Consider the following 23,636-nt stretch of genomic DNA (forward strand, 5'->3'; position numbering starts at 1 on the left):
CCATGACAAGCCTGGCTTTTGTCCTGAAGTCTTGAATAATAAAGTGACAATGAAATGACAAGACGTGCGCACACACCCACCTCATCTGTGAAACAATCAGGATTCTGTGGCGTCTTGCAGCGGGGAAAACGTCTGGACTGAGCGCGTGATTATTTTCACGTCTGCTGCTGCTCGAGCTGGTTCCACATGGCACACGCGTGTGAAATTGGTGAGTAGATTACATGCGCGGCCTGTGATATACCAGCGGCTGATCAATACTGATCAAACATGGCTGATAATGTGCGGATTGAGTCCATTATTTTTGTTTAAACATGACACAGCTGAGTCATCACATTAGAGAGAATTTGTATTTATTAATCAGAGCTGTTATAAAAGACTATACAGTGTAACATCTATATGATTTTCCATCTGATTCTATTTAAACATCCAGTAATTTTACAAAAAAAAAGGCAACAGCAGTACGTAACACTTTATCATACAACTTACATCTATTCAGTTTTCATAATTACACCCAGTGACAAGAACCCATTCTCCCTTTAAATGCACATGAGCTAATAATGTTATAAATGCTCACCCCGTTGATACATAATTGAAGTTTAGCTCGCGTTTGGCCCAACACTCAGCTAAGCGATCAAGGAACCAATACAATGCCTCACTACCTTCTGTCAATACACTTGGTCTGACCTATTGGCTGAGGTGGGGAGGGGGAGCTGATCCATTGCATTGACAGCCCACCCTCCTTCTCTCATGCTCTCTCATTAGATCCACTCTATTAAACTCCTTATGCATCTGTCTGTACGCTCCTGGTTGGGGGCTCGGAAACAATCGGAGAGCCCTGCTGGGGGTCCTGCACTCCACTCTAACCGAGGAACTGAGAGAAAGTGCTGAAATGCACCGTGTTTACAATCTGTCGAGGACACTTGAAGGTTATTTGTGGAAAATGTCTGAGTAGACACAAGGCGCTTGTGTGTTCTTGTGCATCTGAGCGGCATTCTGTAACATACTTCATATCAACAAAGTAAAAAGTAATGAATAATTCTTAGGTGGTGCTGGAGGATTAGTTTAGTATTTTGGGAACTGCTCTGTGCTCCTTTTTGGCAGAGAGTTAGATGAAGAGATCGATACTAGAAACTGTAGCCAGCAGCCAGTTAGTTTAGCTTAACACAAAGACAGAAAACAGAAAGAACATCAAGCTCGGCTCTCTCCAAAAGTAACAAAATCTCCCTACCAACATTTCTACAGCTCACAATTTTTTTTCTTAAAGTCATACAAAAACAACAGTGAAGTACTTTTTCCCTGAGCTAGAACCGGTAACTTAAGGCAAAAAAGAAGAAGAAGGTATTGATATCATACTCTGCTCCAGAAAGCAACAAAGCATTTTCCCAAAAAACGGTGTCTGTTGGATCATGTTGCTGTTTGCATATGGGTGTGTTCATATTTGAGAGATGACATCACATGACTCTGGTGAATGTTGACACTGTATTTGAGTTGTGTTTGCACTGTGCAAGGTGTGTGTGTGTGTGTGTGTGAGAGCGAGAGAGAGAAAGAGAGAGAGGCGTCATTCGGGGGTTGAGTTCAGGCGAATGGGACTGTGTGTCACGTGGGAGGGGTCAGGTACGGCTGCAGTGGTCACTCCCATCTTCTTAAGGCTGTGCTCATCTGTCACAGAGATGGAGCGAGAAAACGCAGGACGAGGGACGAGCCCTGAATCTGAGACACACAGATACATCCACTTTTACATGTGGCAAGAAAGAAGTTAAAGAGAGGAAAAAAATCAGAAGGAAAAAGGGAAAACTGTGAGCGTATTTAGGATCTTAAATTTCTGCTACTTGATTCTCCCCTGCTGTCATTCAGCTCACAGACTTGCCTTTTCATTCAATTGACTTGAGTAAATGACATCAGTTTACTTTTATTACATCAGATGAATGAAATGAAAACAATTCCTCAGTCTGTGCAGATCTGCATGCAGTGGCAGCTTTCAGCCTGTAGGGGGGCCACGGCAGTGGAGCAGGCTGCAGCAGGTTGAGCAATGACTGCAGATTTGTTGCAGCTTGATGTGTCTCATCATAACGCACAGAGGGAGAGAAGGAGAGAGAGCGCAGGCAGCAAGATGCTACAGGCCATATTGGGAATTTTACCTTTGATATCTCCCACAGCCAACCGAGGTTCACCAGACTAACCAGCAGGTGGCAGGTTGACACCCCCCCCCCCCCCCCCCCCCCCACACACACACACACACATACACAATACCCACACATTCGCGCGCACACACACGTACCCACACCATATGCCCAGGCACATACCCCCACCAGGTCTGACATTTGCAGCTAAGTGCTGCAATGGTCGGTTATTTATGTTGAGAGGGCTCGTGATGGTGAGAGTTCAGCAGGTGGCTGCATTACACTGTTTATCAGACAGACGCAGTGGCATTATCACTTCATGAGCCTTCTTACCCAACCCCCCCCCCCCACCCCAAACCTCACACACACACACACACACACACACACACACACACACACACACACACACACACACACACACACACACACACACACAGGCACGCACTACATCTGTCTTTCTGTCGTCCTTTTCTGGGCATACACCCTCTGTCTCTCCCTCCTCACTGCTCCTTGTGTTGTGAAATGCCTCCTGACTGCTCTTCCTTTCCCATTTTTCTCCCACAGATGTACTCCAGCCATCTGGGTACTTGTAGGGCACAGCGAAGGCACTAGTGGTGCAACCAATATCTGTTCAAGCATGCCAGTATTACATGGTTATTTATTCATAGTGTTTGCAGTTTGTTGACAGCATCTAATACCATACCAGGCTAAAAAAAAATACCTGAAAACAGCCAATGTACATCTCTTGCCTATTACGGTGTGAAATTAATAATTGTAGAGCACAAATATACATTTCAAACTTCCTGTTCCCTTTTTTTTCACTTACATCTATTCCTCCATCTCCACTCCTCTCATATCTACCTCTATTATCCCCCCCCTCCCCGCCTTCTCGTCTCTCCTCCTCTGTGGTATTTCAGTACAGTGCAGGTCAGATGCTGAGAACTCACCTGTGCTGTTCTGGCTGCATTTGACTTTGCTGTTGGTCTTCTCTTGCATCGTCCGCTCGTACTCTCTCACCTCCTCCAAACAGAGCCCTGTGGGGAAAACAGTGCATAAACACAGGCGTGCATTGAAACAGAGTGGAAGATACATATTTAATTTAACAGGCTGTAGATCGAGGGTAAAACAACAGCAAAGTACAAGTACAAGTGCGCTGCTCAGAATAGATTATCTCGTATCTGTAAAATATAAAATTTAGCAGTTTACTGTAATTTTGACCCACCGTGCCATTCGTCTATCCATGCCACTGCCTGCCGGTGGCCAACCAGGAGAATGTCTCGTATGTTCTGCAATTACACAGAAAACAAAAACCTGTTATGGGAAGGAAATGTAATTAAAAAGCTACAGCTGTTGTGTGTAGTCGTGTGTGAAATGCTGCTTTTAGAGTGATTTTACAGCAGATCAGTGTCAAAATCACGACAGTGCCTTTGTGTAATTAATTCAAACATATGAGATTACGGCTGAGATAGATGAGGATTTATTTAATAAGGAGGCTGGGGCGGGTGGATTTGGCTCTGGTTGTAGAGGTTGTTGCTCAATCGTGGTTGGTGGCTCAGTCGCTGGACCTTTTATGTGCCAAAGTGTCCTTGGGCACGACACTGAACCTTAAGTTGCTTCCAGTGGCTGACCATCTTCCACAGCAGATCCCCTGGCATTGTTGTGTGTGAATAAAAGTGGTCCATCATGCCTAGCTAAGGACTCATTTAAATATTAGTTGCTCATTGATTGTATTGAATTTATTTGCATTCATCAACAGTTTGCAAGTAGTTGCAGCGACCAACTTCTGCAACCTTTGGGTGACCAAATGCTAGAAGTAGCTGCTTGCAACCACTTTTAGTCACTCAGGTGATTGCTCAGGATCTTGTTTCCAAACAATCGCAGTCCGAATCAGAGCAACTGCGACCTCTCTAATCGTGAAGGTTTGCAAAGGAATGAACACAGATGGATTGCCAACCTCGTTGCAATCAACCTAACTTAGTCCTCTGCAATAAGTGCACCTAGTTTGTGATGCATTTCTTTGCGCCAGGGGACTCAGTTCTGGTTACATTGCTACATAAAAGCGAGGTTTCAGAGCACCTATGTCATTTTGATCTTAAATCACTGTCATCGCAGCAAGTATGCGACCGTTTTTGGAGGAGTTTTTTGCTTTTTCTGTCCCTAAATCTATGAGGCTTTTGCTCTTGATGTAAGTAGTTAATGTTAATGTATGTTATTGGGAATTTCTGTTTATGTAGACAATTAATTTTTGTTTGGTAATGCTGTTCTGCATAGTGTGACTGTAGCATAAGGTTAAAAGACTATGAGTGCAGCGCATTTACTATTAGTTTCATCTGTTTTGCTCGGCTTTGTAAAAAAAATAGAGCCACAATCCAAACACTCTTGCTCCTCACTGACAGCGTTGGGGTGGGTTAAAAGGCATTATTGCTAGTTTAGCTGCTGGTGCTTCTGCTTTCTTTTCACGCTTCATTGCTTTGCCTCATTGCAGAGGATAAATGTTGTGAAAGTGTTTTTTTTTCTTCCCACCAGCTGTACAACTTCCCCTAACTTGCAACTATGCTTTGTTAAAAGTGGAAAAACAGATGTTTTCTTACCGTTTTGTATAATATAATACAGATCAGAGGTCATTTGACGCCAGCAGCCTTCTTGCCGTTAATGCTGGTAATTATGCTAATGTCTTAAAATGAATGTGGTAGTGATTTATTTGTGTCACAATGCAACACATGGCACATTCATATAATAAATGACCGAATGGCATTGAAGAAGATTGTGATGTCTCCTTGACGCAGTCACGTTACAATAGCAATGGAATGAACATAAAGGGAAAGAGTTCGATCTTACTCGATGTATGAACTCCTCCGTCCTGGTCTGGAAGCCGTAGACCTCAAAGCTGCACTCCACCCTCTTATAGGAGCACATGACAGGTTTGTGGCTGTCCCTCCAGCCCTTCTCCAGAGGTCCTCGGCCAGTTTTACTTGACTGCCACAGACTCAGGTCCTTTACAGAGTAAACAGTGTGTTATAAAAGCTGTGTCTGCAGAAACTGTGACAATATCTGTGTGTGGAGGAGCCAGCAGCATGTTGCACAACACATTGCACAAGAGGAGTGTGATAACACACGTTATGAATCTGATGAAAGTATGATGGGCAAGTGTTTGTGTTTGTGATCTTTTATTTCACCTTGTCACTTAATATAATTGATTGGTGTGCTTGTGTAACATGCACATGTAAAGACGTGTTAAACCTTGGAGGAGAGACAATGAAAATAAGCAGTGATGCAGAGGTGTTTGTGTGGGGTGTGTGTAACTGATTTATTTAGAAGCAGAAACAAAAGGCAGTAAAGTAAAAAAAAAAAAAAATAGGTATGTGTTTTTGTCTTAGTGGATCATTGTTTGTATATTAAGCACTATGCATTATGAGCCATTATCACTTAAAAGACAATATTTTGAGTTGGATGTGACTTAAATGTCTGTTTGAGTAGTCTTAGCTTAATATAAAGTCAGGAAGTGGGAAAATCAGCACAGGAAAAACAAAACAACAACAAAGCCCCACTAGTTTAAGTAATCAACAATCTGATCAATGCAAAATGCAGATAATAAAATGACACATCAAGTTAGAGAAAATTTTAGACTGTTCCACAGCAGGAAACAAGCATATAGATCATTTGCATGAGCTGTTGTTCTGACCTATAGCTGTGGGTTTAAGTGGATCTAGCGGTCATATGAAGAAATGCATGCAGAATGCATTTTTTAGATATGGCATGTCTTGGCACATAGAAACAACGTTTCATATCACCTCTTTAGTGCTGCTTCAAAGGATTTATCTTTTCCATCACTGTTATCAAGTTTCTTTGTTGCAACATGTGAAAAATTCTCCCCGCCTGAGACTCAAACTTCAGTCACTAAAGTGTTTTATTTGCCTTTTTGCGTAAAGTTTCTTGGCTTTGAGAGTAGAAATGCCCATATATGTTGATTCCCCCAGACAAACTAATATGATTTTTGGGTGGAGTTTTTCAGTTGGTTGCATGCTTGCCATTAATTAAAAATGATGTAATTCATATTTATTGAAAAGGGCATACATAAATGGAAATACAGGATCGACCTGCTTCTTGTTCTGTTTTCTTCAGTAATGTTGAGGTCCGGGCAGGAGGCCAATCGATGAACACTAGTGTTTAATTGTTGTTTTTAATTCAGGTAAGCTTCAACTGCATTGGAGCATGTGTGTTTGAGTTCACTGAAGCTGTTGCCAGTCAGACACATTATGGATGGTACTACACAGTGGATTAAGATCTGATAGGACTTATCATCGTTCACAGTTCCATCAGTTTTGATAAGATGCCCAACACCACTGACTGAAATGCAGCCTAAACCATGACAGCGCCTTCACCGTGTTTTACAGATGGCTGACACCAACCTCTCTCCTAATCTGCTTCATACATATCAACGACAGCTTCATCCAAATTTGGATTCATCACTCCACCAGACCTGTTGCCACTGATTTTGGAATACCTCAGCCTTTTCTCTCTGTTTTCACTTCACGCAAAATATTATTTCATGCCTTTCAAACTGTGATGTCTTTGGTATTTTTCATGGATTCAACTAAAGAAATGTGACCAAATTGACAGACTGCTAGTAACAAAGTGCCTAAAGATGCAATTTAAAACCGGTTCTTTGCTAAATTGTCTATTATGTGTAGACACAACACTGATTCATTCCTCGAGGTTGGTGCCTTTTTATGCTTGAATGATTCATAGTTCAGTGTTAAATGGTTGAAGAGAAAAAAAATACCTCTGAAAATGGTCCTGTGCAAGGACTGGACTGAGAATTAGTGAAAAAGCAGCCAAAATCCAAAGCAAAGTTAGTGGGTATATGTTTGAATTAAGTAAGCTTACAGTTTTGGCTACTTGTCATTAAACCAAGTCTCCTATTTATTTTTTCACTAAATGCTGAACTATTCTTGGAAAGCAATCACATAGTTTTCCATTTGGAAGAGAAAGAAAATCAGAAAAAACAACTTTTTTTTGTTCACAGTCATTTGTTTGCACCACTGTGAAGCATATGTCCATGTTTGTGGGTTTTTTGCCAGTGCAGTGAGTACCTCTGATTCTTTGTAGTGCTTTTCAGGGATGGGGTCACTCAGGATATCCAGGAAACACACATTCTCTGCTGGGGTTGGCTTGTCCCCAAACACCTACATCCAAACAGATGGGGGAGGTCACACAGTTAAATGACAGCAGACGCACATACACCCACCCGTAGTGTCACACACGTACAGTCACTCACTCGGCATAGAGCGGGACTAAGAGAAGATGAGTAACAGTGTAGAAAACGGAGGTCACACACCATAACACCCCTCACTATATCCCACCCGGAGGCCCTTGGAGCAAATCACACTGGTGCAAACAGAGGAGCGAACAGATAGAGAGCAGAGGCGGGGGATGAGGGGAAAAAAACAAGGACATATGAGGGGTATTAAAAGAGAGGGGGGGAAAAAGTTATGAGAGCCACGTACACTTTTCCTTGAGAGAATGGAAGAAACCTGGAGAGAGAGGGAGAAAGAGACGAGACTGCACTTTTATCTGACCTTGTTTAAAATTTGCTCTAATGCCGCACTGGAGTTGTTCATTTCACAGCTGAAAACTAACAAATAAGAAAAACCTGGGGTAAAATAATAGCCTGCTACGCTCCTGCGGTGTTGTTGTTAGTCTGTGTCTTCACAAGGTCTTGCTCCCTTTTATGGAATGTGTTGTGTTAGCTGCGTGTTTGTGTTGCCTTCTACAAGTTGCTTGGGGTTTTCTCACGGTGTCGTAACGATTGTCAATTGAATTGTATAAACACCATAACTGTTATAAGGACATGCAAGAAAAAATCTATTCATATATATGAGGCCCTGAAAGCTTAAAATTTGGGGGATTTTTTTAAAAAAAGAGGGGAAAAAAAAAAAAAAGTGTTCAGCATTGATAGTTCAGAGCAAAAAGGTTCTTGCTCCAAAACTCCTGATTGGAGGTCCTTCTGTGTACTACTTGTGCCTCTGTGTATTTTCTTTAGGTGGTCTTTAGGTGGCATGTTAGGCTAAATCAGGTGTGGCTGTTAGCCAAGGTGTTGTCTCCTTTCCTTGTGATTGATTGGCAGCCTGTCCAGGGTGGACCCCGCCTCTTGCTCACTGTCATCTGGAATAGGCTCCAAACTCCAGAAAATGAGCGGATGCGGTCCAAATTGGTATTTTGTTAGCTCAAATTGTATGCACTGCTTTGTAGAAGGATCGTATTTTATAATCTCTCCGCATGCTTTGTATGTAAAGCCTGATTTGTAAAGCATACACTTAGGTGGGTGAATAAGTGCAGCTGAGTAAAAAGTATGATATTTCCCTTGGAAATGTGGAAGTACACTAACAGCAGGGGTTAAAGTGAGCGGGAACGATCTGGAGTAAATAAGTAAATAAGTCTGATTGGCAGTTTCATACATAATAAAGTCCAGCAAGCTCATTTTCCGGGTGCTGCAGCCTGGCGTTCCTTCCAGCTGCGGCCATGGAGCTACTCAGTCAAGAAATAAGAAAGTAATGTCACCCCACGATCCCGCCTCCTCACTCAGCATCCTTTCTTTCCATTCTCATTCCTGCCCTCCCTGCATGCGTGCACATGTTGATAGTGTTAGGTTCACTTAAATCTAAGTGTCTTCAACACCTTGGTAACGCTAGACAAGTGTAGCGTTACCAAGCTAGACAAGTGTAGCAGGCGTAAAAGGAGTTGCTTTTTCCCCCCAAAGCAGCAGATCATTTCAAATGCAGCCTTTCAAATGGGGCTCAACAAATATGACCAAACACACAAGCTGTTTTCAATATGCAGCCTGGCCATCTGTCTTACTCGCTACTGGGAGAGTATCTGTACTTTGCAGTTAGAAAGAGTGGCAGAAAGAGAAAGTGTCAAATTATTTCTAGGATAAAATCTGCTCAGTAAATGAATTTGAACTGGAATAAATTTAATGCTCGCATAAATAGTTCCTTTCATTCAGTTCTTTTAATCAGGCTGTGGGTATTTAGACTACGTGATGTGTAGTTAAAATTATCTGACTAATGATATTTAGAAATGATACTAAATGAAATGGTAATTGTTTTTGTGTTATTCAGAGGCTGTGTGAGAATACAAACGAGTTCAAGCTCGTGCACTGAGAGCTGTACTGAGTTGGTATGTTTACTGTTACAACAGTTAGGTCAGGTCAGTAGTTCTCAAACTCGAGTTTGCAATAGTGGCGTAGAGGACGAGGAAAAATATGGAGAGAAGCTGACTTAAATAAATAAAATTTAAAATAAATAAACATATTTTTGTTTCTGAAGCTGGGCATGCTAGACAAACTTTCAGAATCAGTGGTTTACGGTGGCATTCGTCTGTTCACATTTCCTTCTAGACAACATATCTAAGAGTTGCTCCACATGTAATGGATTAATCCCAGAGTAACTAGATGAAGCACTATGAAAGGAAGATGCTAAAGTAATGTAAATACTTAAACTTATACTACCATAAACAGCATAAAACGTGGACGTAGCTTCAAGGTCGGAAAAATTAAGCCAACACTTTAAGTGCCTCAACCGTGCGTCCTATCTGAAGGCCACTAGATGATGATAGCTGTGGTTTTAAAAGAGGACTTCCAGTCCTTTTAGAAGTCAATACAAAGACAACTTCTCTAAACACTTTTCTGCTGAATTCAAGGGTTCGGCCTCTCATTCTGGGTCATATTATATTAAAAAAAGGATCAGGTGGTTTAACAGGCAGACCCTGCCCCTCCACGTCACATCTGTCTGTTGCAAGATGGCAACAGTGGAAACGCTCATGTTGAGGCTTCAAAGCGAGACACCAGAAAACGGTGGGTGATGTCAGGGTAGCTACATCCGTCTCTTATGCTGTCTGTAGTGGTTTATAAAGGGGAAATATTTCAGTGAGAAGGTGGTAGAGACCAAAAACTGAGCAAAACTGAGTGATTAATTGATCACATACACCAGTTAGCCATGCAGCGACACGACTAATTGGCTGATAGCGTTGCTCTGTAATCTTTGATGTGTAAATAAACAGCTGTTTGCTAACAAATTACCAACTTAAAAGATTAAGGCATCTCAATTTGTTCCCCCTAGTGTATAAAACACATGTCAGTGTGCATGTATGTGGTTGCCACTCAAACAGCAATGGGACTGTTTGGAGTAAACTCGTGTAACCTGAAACTACATGACATAAAACTAGATTCACTGGATGCACAGCCCAAGAAACAACTCTTGGATCTATGCATTTTTTGTTTTGTTTTTTTTGGTTCTCCTGTCTTGACTTTTCTCAATTACACCAGGCAAACACAAGTGCCAGACAGAGCTGCAATTGCTGGTGACTTTCTGTCTGTGTGTGTCTTTGCGTGCCTTGGACAAAATGCATCGTGGCAGCCATGATCAGCACACTGCATGTCTGGTTAATAGATCTGCCAATACTGCATTTCGTGGCTTGCTTGTTTTCCTTGTAATGGGCGCATCAATTTGATGAACATTTTTGTAGTGCTGCAGAGAAAATTGCAATTTCTCTCCAGACCCTTGTCGTTCTCCTCCCCCTCGTCTCTAATCACTCTATTTTTCTCACCTCTCACAACCCCCCTCTTACAATACTCACGTTATCGTTATCACCATTGTTGTTCTCGAATCTTGTCTCAATACGGATGCTGAACTTGGGGAGGAATGATACCTACAGGGTGACAAAGAGGAAAAATGGGGGGTGGAGGGTTGAGGGGCAGAGATAGTGTGAAAGCAGGCTGCAGATTAGATCCTCTGATACTGGAAAGAGATGAGCTCTGTTGCATTCATGTACAGTAAATGATGTGTGAGAATACTTACTGAGTACTCTGCAGCACCGGGGACATTCAATATAGATGGGAAGAAAACAGCATAAGTAACTCGTATGCTTGAACATGAAATTGCGCCCACACACATGCAATTTACCACAAGGGAATACATGCATACATAGTTATGAACATTTGATGTCACTTGAAAAAGCATCTGTTTTCAGTAAACAAGCTTTGTATAATGTATTGAGGTTAAAATAACTCTGTGTTTAACACAAAGAAAGGCAAACACGCACCTGTGATGGTGTATGGGTAGAAGTTCCAGGCCTTCTCCGTAACGTAGAAAAATCGAGGGACAAATGCTTTTACCCAAGATGGCAGTTTACTGAAAGCAAAGAAAGAAGGATCACCGTTGCAGAGTGTAAGAGCAGGAGAGATTATGAAGGGAGAGACGGAGAGATCCTGAGTGGGTCTTGTGCCGTTTATAGCCAGATTACCTGTAGGCTACTCTCACCACAGCATTCATTTGTATGACTCATTCTCAATTACACCTGTGGTGATGAACTGTTACTGTAGCTCCTAGGTCCCATGTCAGAACATGATTGAAGTAGAATACAGTGTGTGCGTGTGTGTGTGTGTGTGTGTGTGTGTGTGTGTGTGTGTGTGTGTGCGTGCGTGCGTGTGTGTGTGTGTGAAGAGAGAAAGAGCATGCGTGTGTTCTTACATATCTTTACTAATGAAGACCAAATGTCCCACAAGCACATAAAGATTAGAAAAATCCTCCACAGTGTGAACACGTCTTTACTTCTTTGAGAGTTTATTTTAGGATTAGGCCTTGGGTTTGTAGTGGTGATTGGAATAAGAGCTGAGGTTACATGAGGGTAATGAGTGAGGTTATTTCAGGGTTAGGAAGTGAATTTAGAGTTAGGAGATTTATGTTATATTTGAGACTGGGCTTTCATTATGAGCACAATTAACTGATGGGCTGTCAGCCTGAGCACAGAGAAAAGTACATGGACACAATACTCTCTCGCAGAGCAGCATTATTAAACCTTTTTACTTGTAGCAGTGCAAACACACTTAATCATGTAGGAAAAATCAACTCCTATTTAAGGTTTATAATCAGTGTGCAGCCTGTGGCTGGTTTATAACTCTTATCACTCACAGGGTGTGAAATACTCCGTTTTGTAAACAGAGCAACAATTTCACCTCTGACTCATCATTTATGGGACCGCTTGGTTTCACAATGAAGCACACTGATTAACTGTATTTTCAGAATATAGTGTTAATATTAATGTGCTATTATACTGGGTATATTGCAACTGAAATTGCAGTCTCATGGCTCAGACACTCCAAGAGTAAAAGGACAAAACCTCAGTGTGACTAGAAACAAATCGGTTGCCCTTTGATTTGGTGACCAATTGCAAATAGCTGCAGTGAACACTTTGATTGGAGGCAGCTTGTCTCCAACCAACTGCAGTCCAACTCAGATTGCCTGCAGTCCTAGACAAATTGGATTAAGTTTGCAAATAGTTGGAGTTGAGTTTATAGTTGAGCTCTAAATGCAGACATGTTACCGACATGTAGCAATCAGTTTGAGTAAGTCTGCGCTGATGAGTGATCTGTGACAAATTTAGTTGCCGTAAGGGACTTGACTCAAGTGACTGCCGACTGAATGTCCTGCAGCAACGTCACTTTTAGGGAGGAATTTCTGAATCTCTGTTTCACATCCCCAGAGTTGTGCAATATTAAGTACTTAGATGAACTATTTAATCTTAGATTAACTATTTAATCTACGTACTTAATATTAGTTTCTGTTCGACTGGATTTTCTGCGTATGTAGATAGCAGCAGATGCCAACAACTTTGTTTTTTTGGTAATTTATTAGTTATTTGCCGTATTGTAATGAGCAGATTCATTAAAATTAAAATTAATCTAAAATTAAAATGCCAAATAAAATGAGCAGATTCTCTTGGCTGATAAACTTACTAACCGACCTTCTTATTTTTCAAACATGACCATGAATTACATCCCAGTACTTGAAAGCACCGATGCCAGTGGGCACTGCAATGCTAGTAGCTTTGGATAAAATGGCAGCATGTGACACCCTGGGATGTCTGTATAGTTTTAAGTGGAGGAAAAAAACAGGGCAATACCATGCTAATAAATTATGGTATGAAAGTTGTCACAAATACATTGTAGCACTAACTTGACATTTTGGGAAATGTCAGTTCTGCTTACCAAAAATGGGATGCTGGCAGCGTACATGCCCAGATCCAAGCCAATAGGCCGGGCATTTTACCCATTTAAAGTTTGAGAATATGTTTATATAATTTAACGACCCCTTATCATTCGCTTTACCAGATAAAAATGCAAAGCTTGAATGCCAACTATTCTGGGGGAATCATCATTGGGAGCCAAGTACTTGGTGGTTCAATTAGTTTTTTCCCCATATATCCTGTTAGATGACAGATTTGCATGTGAAGACCACTGCAGGCCTCCGGTGGAGTTTCCTCTGGCTTTAGCCTGACCAATCATCAGTTCTTTTGTGGTGAAGAGTTGTATGATAAGAAAAACACTCTCAGTATGTGTATAAAACATGAAGTGACACCCACCTAAAAAGATCAGAGAGGAATAAAAGACTGGATATGGTGGAAACAGTAAGTCTCATTCCATCCACAGGCAATAAATTTCACCTACCAGCACTAATTAACTCACTGTCTGGCTTGCTGAATCAACACTGTTGTATAAAAACAGTAGATTTAGTTTTTATTGGAGGTTTTGCAGTCCAAAGTTTAAAAAAAAACAAAGAACTTGCATAACAGTCAACTGACGTGACTTTATGTTTGAGCTAAACACTGTATCATATAATAATTAAGAGTTTATTTCCCAAAATGTTACATAAATACTTCAAAAAAAAGGTTTACAATGTTCTGTTATGTACTCAAGACTACACTCTATAAACATTCACATCTATGTCCTGTAAAAATATGCATATAGACAAGTTACATATTAACACCTGCAGTCACAATAGCTATCGATGGCTTTCGCTTTATTCTGTAATTTTCTTTCCTGTTTTTGTCTTTTTTCCCCTACGTGTAAATAATATTTGTCTTATGTAAATATTGTCACTTCTTTCTTACAATAACAGAGTTCTGATAGACCACTTAGAAAAGCTTACCAGGGGTTAAACACATCCATTATTTGAGTGTAAGAACTTGGAGGTAATTATCTGTAGTTTTTCTACGTGTGGTTATACTGTGACTAGACTCTGACTGCCAACAAACTTTGTCAACTCTACAAAGAAAATTTAATGAGAGGCTAAATCTTCCCACATACCCTGCAATTACCAGCACCGGGATGATGTGCACGAGTTATGCCCAGCTAGAGAACTTTACTTACGTAATCCAGTGTTTACTGACCTCACGGTACAGTAATATTTCCACTTATACCTCAGCATGTCTAGACAAAGGGTGTTTGGACTTTGTAAACAGGCAGGTCGCAATGCACGCTGGGTGTTACTGTGTGTTTCGTGTAACTTGGATCGCTGAGATGTGAAGCTTTGCAGCGCAGCGATCAGAACACGGCAATCAGTTATTCTAATGGCCCGTCATGTGTACATCATTAGTGCAACAACACAATCAAAGAGTTTAATTGTACCTGCTGAGGTAGATTCGTTTCTCGGTCAGCTGCCCCGCTCCGTACTTGGGGTGATTATCTGGCTCATTCCTCACCACCTCCACCCCCTCTCCCCCACCACTCTGCTCACAGCTGTGCTTACTGATCATGTACAACTGCCCAATCCTGTACTGGAGCCCGAGGAGAGGTTTAGGATGAGGTTTATGGCGGAGAGGACGGGGATGGCGTGAAGAGAAAAGAGAGAGAGAGAGAGAAATGTGGTGAGAAAATGGTAAGCACAAAGCAAAAATCTCCCTCGTCCTCCTCCTGCTAATCCTCAAGATGCCATCCAAAGGGACACATTTAGAGTGCGGCCTTAGTTGAACTAACCAAGTGTTTGTTGACTGTGGTCATCCTTCGTTTAAACACACAGGTCCTCACGTTCATCTACCATAAACATGTAGCCTTTGAAATAACTCACACATTTATGCTTCATTTTTTTGCAAACAAACAAAATAAATATGAATTTGCCGTGAACTCAAAGCCATATCCAAATAACAGGCACTGCTGCTTGAGTCAGTTCTCAGAGGTTTTGCAGCTGTAGCCTCTCTCGTCTCTCGGTCTGGTACTGGAGTAAATTTTAATCCCATTTTTAGTCGCTTTTTTACATTTAAATTACTTCAACATTTATTCTACACATACATTTGAACCATAATAAGGAACTGCATCTTTACTGCTGCATTTAACTAAATCGCAAAGTGCACATTCGATTTTACTCTTCACTCCTCTCTGTGTATCATTATCCAACTGTTGCTCGAGCAGCTGTAGTTGCTCTTCAGAAAAGTTGTATTCTTAATCTGAACTTTTTGGGAATATTTTAAAGACTGGAATTGGCATTTAAGCTGAAGGAGGGCAGACCAAATTTCTCATGGAGCATAATAATGGATATGAGGACTTAAATAAGAAAAAAATTCATCCATAACAAATCAATACAATGCAGGTCCCATTGAAGAAAATGTAATACCCATCTGCCACTAAGAGGAAGTAATGAGAATGATGGCAGAAAATCCTCCTGGCAGCAGGTTCACCCTGGTTGCTGAGTCCGGTTTTGTCTCGACAGGCACTTACTCAGGGCTGCTTAGGCACAGGCTTTGTATTTGCTCTTCATTTTTCAAATCTTAGCCACTTGCTGTGTATAAAGATTTCCCTAAAGTTCCATTTCAGATATCAAAAAATTAATTTGGCTAGTGAGAGTGATTGCCTAGTGTCTAAATTAGGGGAAGGGACTTTGTTCTCTGCTGCAGCCCCAGTTTGTGCACGCTGATGAGGGAGTATTTTGTGTTAGTTAGTCTAAAGAGGACAAGGGCTTTGGGCATCTGGAGTATCTCCTCGTTTAGCTAAGCCTGATACAATCAGTGTATTTAAAAAAAATCTCTCACAATAATTCTTTTCATTTCTTGCAGTGCTGCTGCTGCTGCTGTTGGTCGTTCTCATCTTCTCTCCCTAATCTTGTTTCTATTTGCATTTTTCTGTTTGCTGCAGTTGTAAATCACTTGGTAAACTTTTGTTTATAAAGTTATGAAAAAGCTGAGAAATTGTGCCATAAAGCGCTTCGCTGTTCTGCTGTGACCACCATAATGCAATTCATTTTGTTGCCCTATATTGCTGTGGCACTAAAGCATTATTCTAATTAAAAGCAGAAACAGAAAGATTGGGAGGAAGAGAGAAAGAGGACGGCAGACATCAGATTGCCATCCTTCACTGTGCTTTGCTGACATCATGTGACACTCCTCCTTCTTGTTCCAATTACTGTGGAACGTCAACATTCAATATTTACTTCTTGGATATTCATGGGACTTAATTAATCATAGTGATGGGTGCTTTAACACCATCTTAAAGCCAGCAGACCGCAGGACAGAGAGCTCCTCCCACACAAGTTATGAATCTTTTCCCCCCGTTTTAGGAAAAACAAGGAAGTGGAAAGTATCTTTCTTTCCTTAAATCACTACATACAGGTCAGGAGGGATCGTTGTCAGCTCTGGGAATGTGTTTCCTCTTACTGTTTCGTTTTTACAGCCCAGGATTTGCTTTACAAGAAATGTCGTCAGACTACAAATACAACGCATTATCAGGACAATGCCATGATTCATGATTAAAATATTTACCAGCTTTTGTCTTTGATCGTCAACTAGCAAAACACAACGACAACAATGACAATTAAGGGTGGAAAATTTGTGTTCAACGTTTCCCAGTGGCGATTTACACTTTATGCACTTTATTAGATACACCTGTTTAACTGGTCCTTAAAACAAATATTGAATCAGCCAATCACATAAGAGCAACTCAGTGCATTTAGAAATGTAGAAATTGTCAAGACGAACATCAGAATGAGGAAAATAGTTGAAGCAAGTGACTTTGAATCTTGCACGGTTGTTGGTGCCAGTTTTTCCTGAACTGATGATCTACTGGGACTTTCCCCCATAGTGATCTGTAGGGTTTACAAGAAATGGCCCAGTGAAGAGCATCTCTCCTGCATATGAACGCACAACATGAACCCTCAAGCTGACGGCCTAGTTTCAGAATACCACGATATTGGCATACTATAGGCCCCTTTGTACCAACTGAGCATTGTTTTAATGTGGCAGCATGCCCGACCTTGCTGATCCCTTTATGAGCACAGTTTATCTATCTTCTAATGCCTGCTTCCAGCAGGACAATGCACTATATTATTGTATTAGCCCTTTATTTATCCAGGTAAAAATCTCATTGAGATTAAAAATCTCATTTCCAAGAGAGACCTGGCACCACGGCAGCAAAAATCCAAAACACATGCGGCACATAATAACATAACAACATATCACAGAACTGAGATCATCTCTCAGTGGTTTCTTGAACATGACACTCTACACAAATGACCTTCACAGTCATTGTCATGTGTTGGATGGGGAGATTCTCATCATGAACGTGAGCCGACAAATCTGCAGGAACTGTGTGACGCTGTCATGTCGATATGGACCCAAATCTGTTTTTCTGAGGCTTTTCTGAATCTACGCTATGAAGAATTAAGGTCATAATTCTTGGAGTTAAGGCAAAAATTACCTGAGAAACATCTTGACATATTTTTTTTTTCTTAAAAAAACCCCCAAACATATTACCTCAACATGCACTTTGGTTTATACTGCATATGTGTCTGTATTTATTTGACCCTGACTCTCAGCTCTGCACACAATTTGCTATGTACCCAGACCCAGTGTATGTGTACAAATGTCACATAAAAGATTTTTATCTTATCTTTATCTTCAAAGTTAAAAATGTCACATTGATTCATTGCTGTAAAGCAATAAACATACAATCTTCTGAGAAGTCTGAATATTTTTTATGGGGCGCTGCATGTTCCTGTGACACTGCCTTTTTCATACACACCTCTGTGAGAGGTGTCTCTCAAATAAGGATACTATTTGTATTATAAGTGCATTAATACCGTACTTCAGTGGAGTATTTGAGTAAACGTGCAAAAAAAGTTACTTTCCACCATGAAGCCTTATTTAGTCTGCACTCTCATACAGTGGTGCTAGGCAGCATAAGATTAACAGTACCCTAGTGTAAGGGCTTTGGTGAGGGAGAGCCAGTGGGGGGGGGGGGGGGGGGGGGCAATCAGTTTTCATACACCCCTAAATGGTTGTAAAACCTCACAGACCCAAATAGCAACAAACAAAATTATGATCGCTGTGAGTGTGAATCCTGTTTCCAACATTTCATGAAACAAGATTTGTGGTTGAAAGCAGCAATGCTGAAAACACAGACAAAGGGCACGCTTGAGTGAGGCCTTCTTTTCTGTAGCGACTGAGAGTCGTTAACAAGTTTGAACACTGCAGTTTCCTCCCTGCCAAGAGAATAACCAAGACCACAGAGACACAAAAGCCCGTGTTCCTCACTTTCAGATGAAGTTTTTTTTTCAGATACAAGTTTGTAATTTATTTAACCACAAACGTGAGTGACAGTTTGCACACTGCAGAACTCCAATTTTCTTATTCATTACATCTCGTAGCGTGTGACGTTTCGTGAACCATCTGCTTTTCATCAGACAGTAGAAACACAGGTCAGCAGGCAGTAATGTAATAATCAGACAGTGTCTTACATAGGACAAGCCTTCATACGTATCGCTTTGGCGTGAATCAGAAAAAAATTGGAAACAATCCCAGCAACAAATAGAAGAAAAAGATATACATCGTGTCTCAAGCAATATCTAACAATAAAATGACTGAAACAAATGGTTAGATTACAATTTGATTTCTTTAATTAACTAAATATAGATGGTGCAGTGCTCTGTGTATCCCTTCTGTTCTACAGCAAGTGTCTGGGTTAATTTGGCTGAATACTTTAATGGGGACATATAATTAAGAAGAGTTTGAGAACCATTGCTCCAAGTTATTTTTAGCATGTGCCTGTGGAAGAAATAGAAAGTGAATCAAAAACAGAACCGACACACCTACCTACCACCTGAGCCACTATCACCTGCCGCCTGTTTCTTTTCTTTGGCAAAAGCAACACGGAACATTCTTTGCCACGGTGCGGGTGTGCTGTGCATGTCACACTTGAAAATCTGCTCACTTTAATAGTGGAGCAAAGGTTGCGGTCTGTTGCGTGGTTCCTATTATGATTTGATACCTCCTCAAATAAACTGCAGTTAAACTCACATTACACTTAAGCGAAAGAGGATTTGCTGCAAGCTCGAGTTCTGTGTGCCCTGTCCTGATACTGTAAATCCTATTTTGGACTGCTATTTGTCATTGTCATTGTTGTGGTAACAGGTAGAAGTAAGCCGGTTGGGGGTAGTGGAGACGACAAGGACATTTCTTTTTGAAGGGCACTTTAGCGCATAACAACCTCGTCCGCTCACCTTTTCCCTCTCCAGCAGGATCTCTTTGTTTTTCCACCCGCAGGCCAAATGCCTTTAAGTTGGGATCTTAACCAGTCTGACTAGTTTGAGCTTGGAGCGCTCAAGCAAATGTAGAACGTGTAGTGCTGTCCAGGTGTTGTACGCTTGACTCATTGCTCTATCCCAATGTGGAAAAAGCTCCCACAGGGCAGCTGCGGGGGGGTCTCAGTGCTGTGTTGGCATTTTGTCTTATCAGTACGTTCACACCTTCACGATTACAAGTAAACAATAAGAAAAAAAAGACCAAACAAAACATTGCCGCAGTTAAAATAACCCCCAAATTTTTGCTTTTCACTTTTAAGTGGTGGGAATTGTGTGTGTAAAAGCGTGGGAAAGACAAACACACTTACCTCATCCACGGTCAGTGGCATGCATATGCGGTACTCTTTCATCAACATGGTGCTGATACCGGGAGAAGTTTTTTTGGGGGGAAGTAAACAGTGGGATCGTGCTTGAGTTTGTCTATCTCAGCTGACTCGGTTGCATAGTAGACAAACTCAGGCAGGCAACACACCACCACAGTGACCTCTTTTTTTTTTTTTTTTTTTGGTGACGCTCTTCTTCTTTTGTTTTTGCTGATGTCAGTAAACCGTGGAGTTAAGTCCAGTGTTCTCTGTCAATGAGTGTCTGCAGTTTTCTTACTTTCCCTCCCTCGCTCACTCCTCAGAGCCTCGTCTCTCCCTTCTTGTTTCGCTTCCTCAATTTAATCTCCTGGACTTTTTTTTTTTTAAACTGCTGTCTCTCACTTTTTTCTCGCTACTCCCTCCTTTTCTTCCTCTTCTCGGCTGCACCTTCGCTTTGCTGTTTCTCTCTCGCTCTCTCTTTCTTAATTTCTGTTTCTTTTCTTTCTGCTGCAGTGAAAAAGTAGTAATTAGTGCTGAGGTAAGATGTAAACCTACTATCAACAGCTCTGCCTGTCCTTTCCCCTCCGTCCCTGTCTGTGCTTTGTTTAATTCCTCCTCGTGTGTAACCTTGCTGTCTGCTCGGTGCTCCTCCCTTTCCACTCAGCCACACTCCGCTGCTTTCAGTTTCTCACAAATTCCTTTGCGGCTCCCCTCCTTATCTTTTCTTTTTCCCTCTCCCTCCCCCTTCTCTCCCTCTCCCATAGTATCCACTCCCCGCCCACTATACTTTACCACCTCTTCACCTGCATCACCCCCATCCTCCCCTCCCTGCCTCAGATCCTTATCTGTTCTTTCTTCTCTGTGGCCAAAACTGCTGTAAGCAATAACACTCGCATCTTTCCATATCTGGCACCTGTGCTAGTCCAAATTTGAAGCACATTTCTTAAACTCTTACCCCCAGCTTCCTCCACTCAGGTTATGACAGCACTCAGGTTATATGAATGGCCAACACTGAGGGGTAGCTAGACAGGGCCATTGGTTTAAGTATTCCCAAAGCCATGAGAGCTTCCATTAAGCTCAGTGGCAGACCCGCTTACATTGTATTACCTCATGACCTTCAGCTGGGTTTAATTGAATCCGTGTTTGGTCACTGAATAGTGAAATCGAAGCAGTCATAATTTTTCGTCCGTGCCCATCCGTGACCCACAGCCTGCTCTCTTTTTAAATGAGCGAGAACTGACGGTGGTTGCCAAGTCCAACCCCAAAAAGAAATAAGAAAAGCAGGTGTTTTGTTTCTCGGGGTCAATCTGACAGGGGGCAAAACCAATAACCGGCTTCTAGATTCCTCCTCTCAGGTGGAATTCGCCTGCTTTTCTTAGTGTGCCCCGAGACAGGGCCGGAGTGGCTCTGTTCTCCACATGTCTTCGCTATCATCCGCTTTGCAGTGAAAGAGCAGTGAAAACAAATTCCTAGTGGGGTTCACTCCTATCTTATCAGATCAGTGTTTAGAGAAGGGAAGCCACTTCAGAGAGCTAAGGTGTGCTTTGCTCATCTCTGCCTTGATTTTTTTTATTTTTTTCCCCCCACATTCCACACAGAGCTCTGACAGCACATGCGTTGCTACAGTTTAAAAGGATGATCGCTGGTGACAGATGTGTGCATTCAGCAGTTGATCCAGTTACTTTACTTTGATTATTTAACCGTTGTTTGGGGGTTGTTGGGGAACTGTGGTGAAGAATGGCGGCGCTTTGAGACGATGGATGACACATGTGTTTACTGTAGTCTAGGCTTCTTTGAAAAATTTGAATCAGAGTTGGATGTGTTTACTGCACAGTTCAGTAAACATCATTTCCTGCCATCTCTCTTAAGAGAGACGACAGGAAATGATGGAAAGACATGCAAAAAAATGCCCAATTTAGACTGTATAAATGATAGATATCGCTCCTGGAGTCTGAAAAGTGAAGCCAGCATGAGTGTTTTAAAACATGTCTTCTTGGCAATGGCCAGCAGGGGGCGACTCCTTTTGTTGCAAAAAGACCTCTCATTTACAGGCTTAATCAATAGCTTCAGGCTATGGTAAATGCATTTTAAGTTCTTCTTGTTAAAGTTGGAAAGGGAGGCAAATTTATTGGCAAAGGACTTCAACCACAAGCCAACGAGTATCCGATTTAATGACAGGACTTATTTAGAGGAGACAGCGTGGTTCTGTGGTGGTCCTATTCAGAGCGTAGCTGTTTACTGTCACCAGGGGTGGAGTGGCAGAAACAAGCAGTCTGTGGGCTCCTCTTGCTTGTGCTTTTGTTGGTTAGGCAACACACAGTCCCATGAAAAAGTTGTATTCCCTTCTTTATTTTTTTTGCATGTGTGTCACACAAAGCTATCTAAACCTACCTGGCCCTCTGTGAAAAGTAACTGCCCTCCTCACCCCCAATTGCACCCACCTCTGAATGGCCAAGAGAAAATATAATGAAGGCTTTGGAGTGGCCAAGGCAAAGTCCAGACTTAACTCAGATTGAGATGCTTTGGCGTGACCTTAAACAGGCTGTTCATGCTGGAAAACCCCCCAATGTGGCCGAATTAAAACAATTCTGCAAAGAAGAGTGGGCCAACATTTCCCCACAGTGATGCAAAAGACTCATTGTCAGTTAGGCTTGATTGCAGTTCTTGTTGTCAAGGGTGGCACAACCAGTTATTACTTTTCACGTACAGCCAGGCTGGTTTGGACAGCTTTTCCCTTTAACAAATTAAATCATCATTTAAAAACTTTATTTTTTACTCAGGTTATCTTTGTCTAATATTAAAGTTTGTTTGATATGAAACGTGAAAATGTGGCAAATATATTTTAAAAAATCAATTCAGGGCAAATATTTTTCTTGTACTGCACTGTTCACTGGAGCTGACATCTGTGCTTCTCATACTGTATTTTCAAAGTTTTACACACTTTTAACATTCATGGTTTCCAACCAATCGCCATTGTTATCCACATCAAGCTTTGCGCTAGTGGTTTCCACTAGCATGTCCATGTAAGGTTGCATGTGTATGCTTTATGTAGGTAAATACCCAGGCACAGGCACAACTGCGAAACCATAAATTCACCATAATCAGTGGTTTGCTAGTCTTTATTTTATCTCATGTGTGATCATGAAGGATACTTTGACCAGAGAAAACCATCTAATCCATAACAATGTGCATTTATACTTGATATTAATAAACCTGGAATCTGCTTCAACTGTGATAACATCTCTATAAGCAAATTATTTGGACAAGGCTGGTGGAGTCAAAACACAGTAGCTGCTGCCTGAAGTACGATTCATAGTACTGCATTTTTGGCCATTTGCGTAGGTATTTGTCTATGCAGAGTTAAGGATGCAACCTACACAGACTTGCTTTTATACTTTCCTCCCTCCAAAAAACCAAATGTGTTAGCTAGCAGTGATGGTCAAATGATGATTATTTAAAATGTTGGCTGGAACAGGAAGTGAGTAACTACACTTCACTATGAAAAGCACTACGAGAAGTGTAACCAGTCACCTCATTTGACACTTTTTAAAACTCTGCTTCACTGCACTACAAAAAGGTTTCTTGTCTTTTATGACCCTCTGTGTGTTTTTGTTGAAAGCGACCAACAACAGCACAAATATGAACAAGAATAACCCACAGACCAGTATTTTCTGACCTTGCCCCCTTGTGACGGTAAACAACATATAAATGATGTTCTGCAAAGAAGTGTGTAGGACCAGTGCACGAGTGTGCCCCTTGAGTGCATGCAAGAAGCAGCAAATTCAAGAACTGTTGCCACTCATGTAAAA

The 23,636-nt window shown here is 41.5% G+C and overlaps 1 protein-coding gene across 1 annotated transcript; it reads right to left on the reverse strand.

Annotated features, from left to right (window-relative positions):
- Nucleotides 1-339: 339 nt before the first annotated feature.
- On the reverse strand, nt 340-20,520 carry pitpnc1b (phosphatidylinositol transfer protein cytoplasmic 1b). The gene is made up of 9 exons (XM_080895571.1): nt 19,834-20,520; nt 14,587-14,735; nt 11,203-11,311; nt 10,758-10,829; nt 7,214-7,306; nt 4,959-5,114; nt 3,343-3,406; nt 3,068-3,154; nt 340-1,710 (listed from the first exon to the last, which is right to left on the reverse strand). The coding sequence occupies exons 1-9, from the start codon at nt 19,879-19,881 to the stop codon at nt 1,559-1,561; spliced, it is 930 nt and encodes a 309-aa protein (XP_080751697.1). The 5' UTR covers nt 19,882-20,520; the 3' UTR covers nt 340-1,558.
- Between the last annotated feature and the right edge of the window lie 3,116 nt (nt 20,521-23,636).

Source organism: Rhamphochromis sp. 'chilingali' (assembly GCF_963969265.1).
Source record: "Rhamphochromis sp. 'chilingali' genome assembly, chromosome: 11".
Classification (NCBI taxonomy): Eukaryota; Metazoa; Chordata; class Actinopteri; order Cichliformes; family Cichlidae; genus Rhamphochromis; species Rhamphochromis sp. 'chilingali'.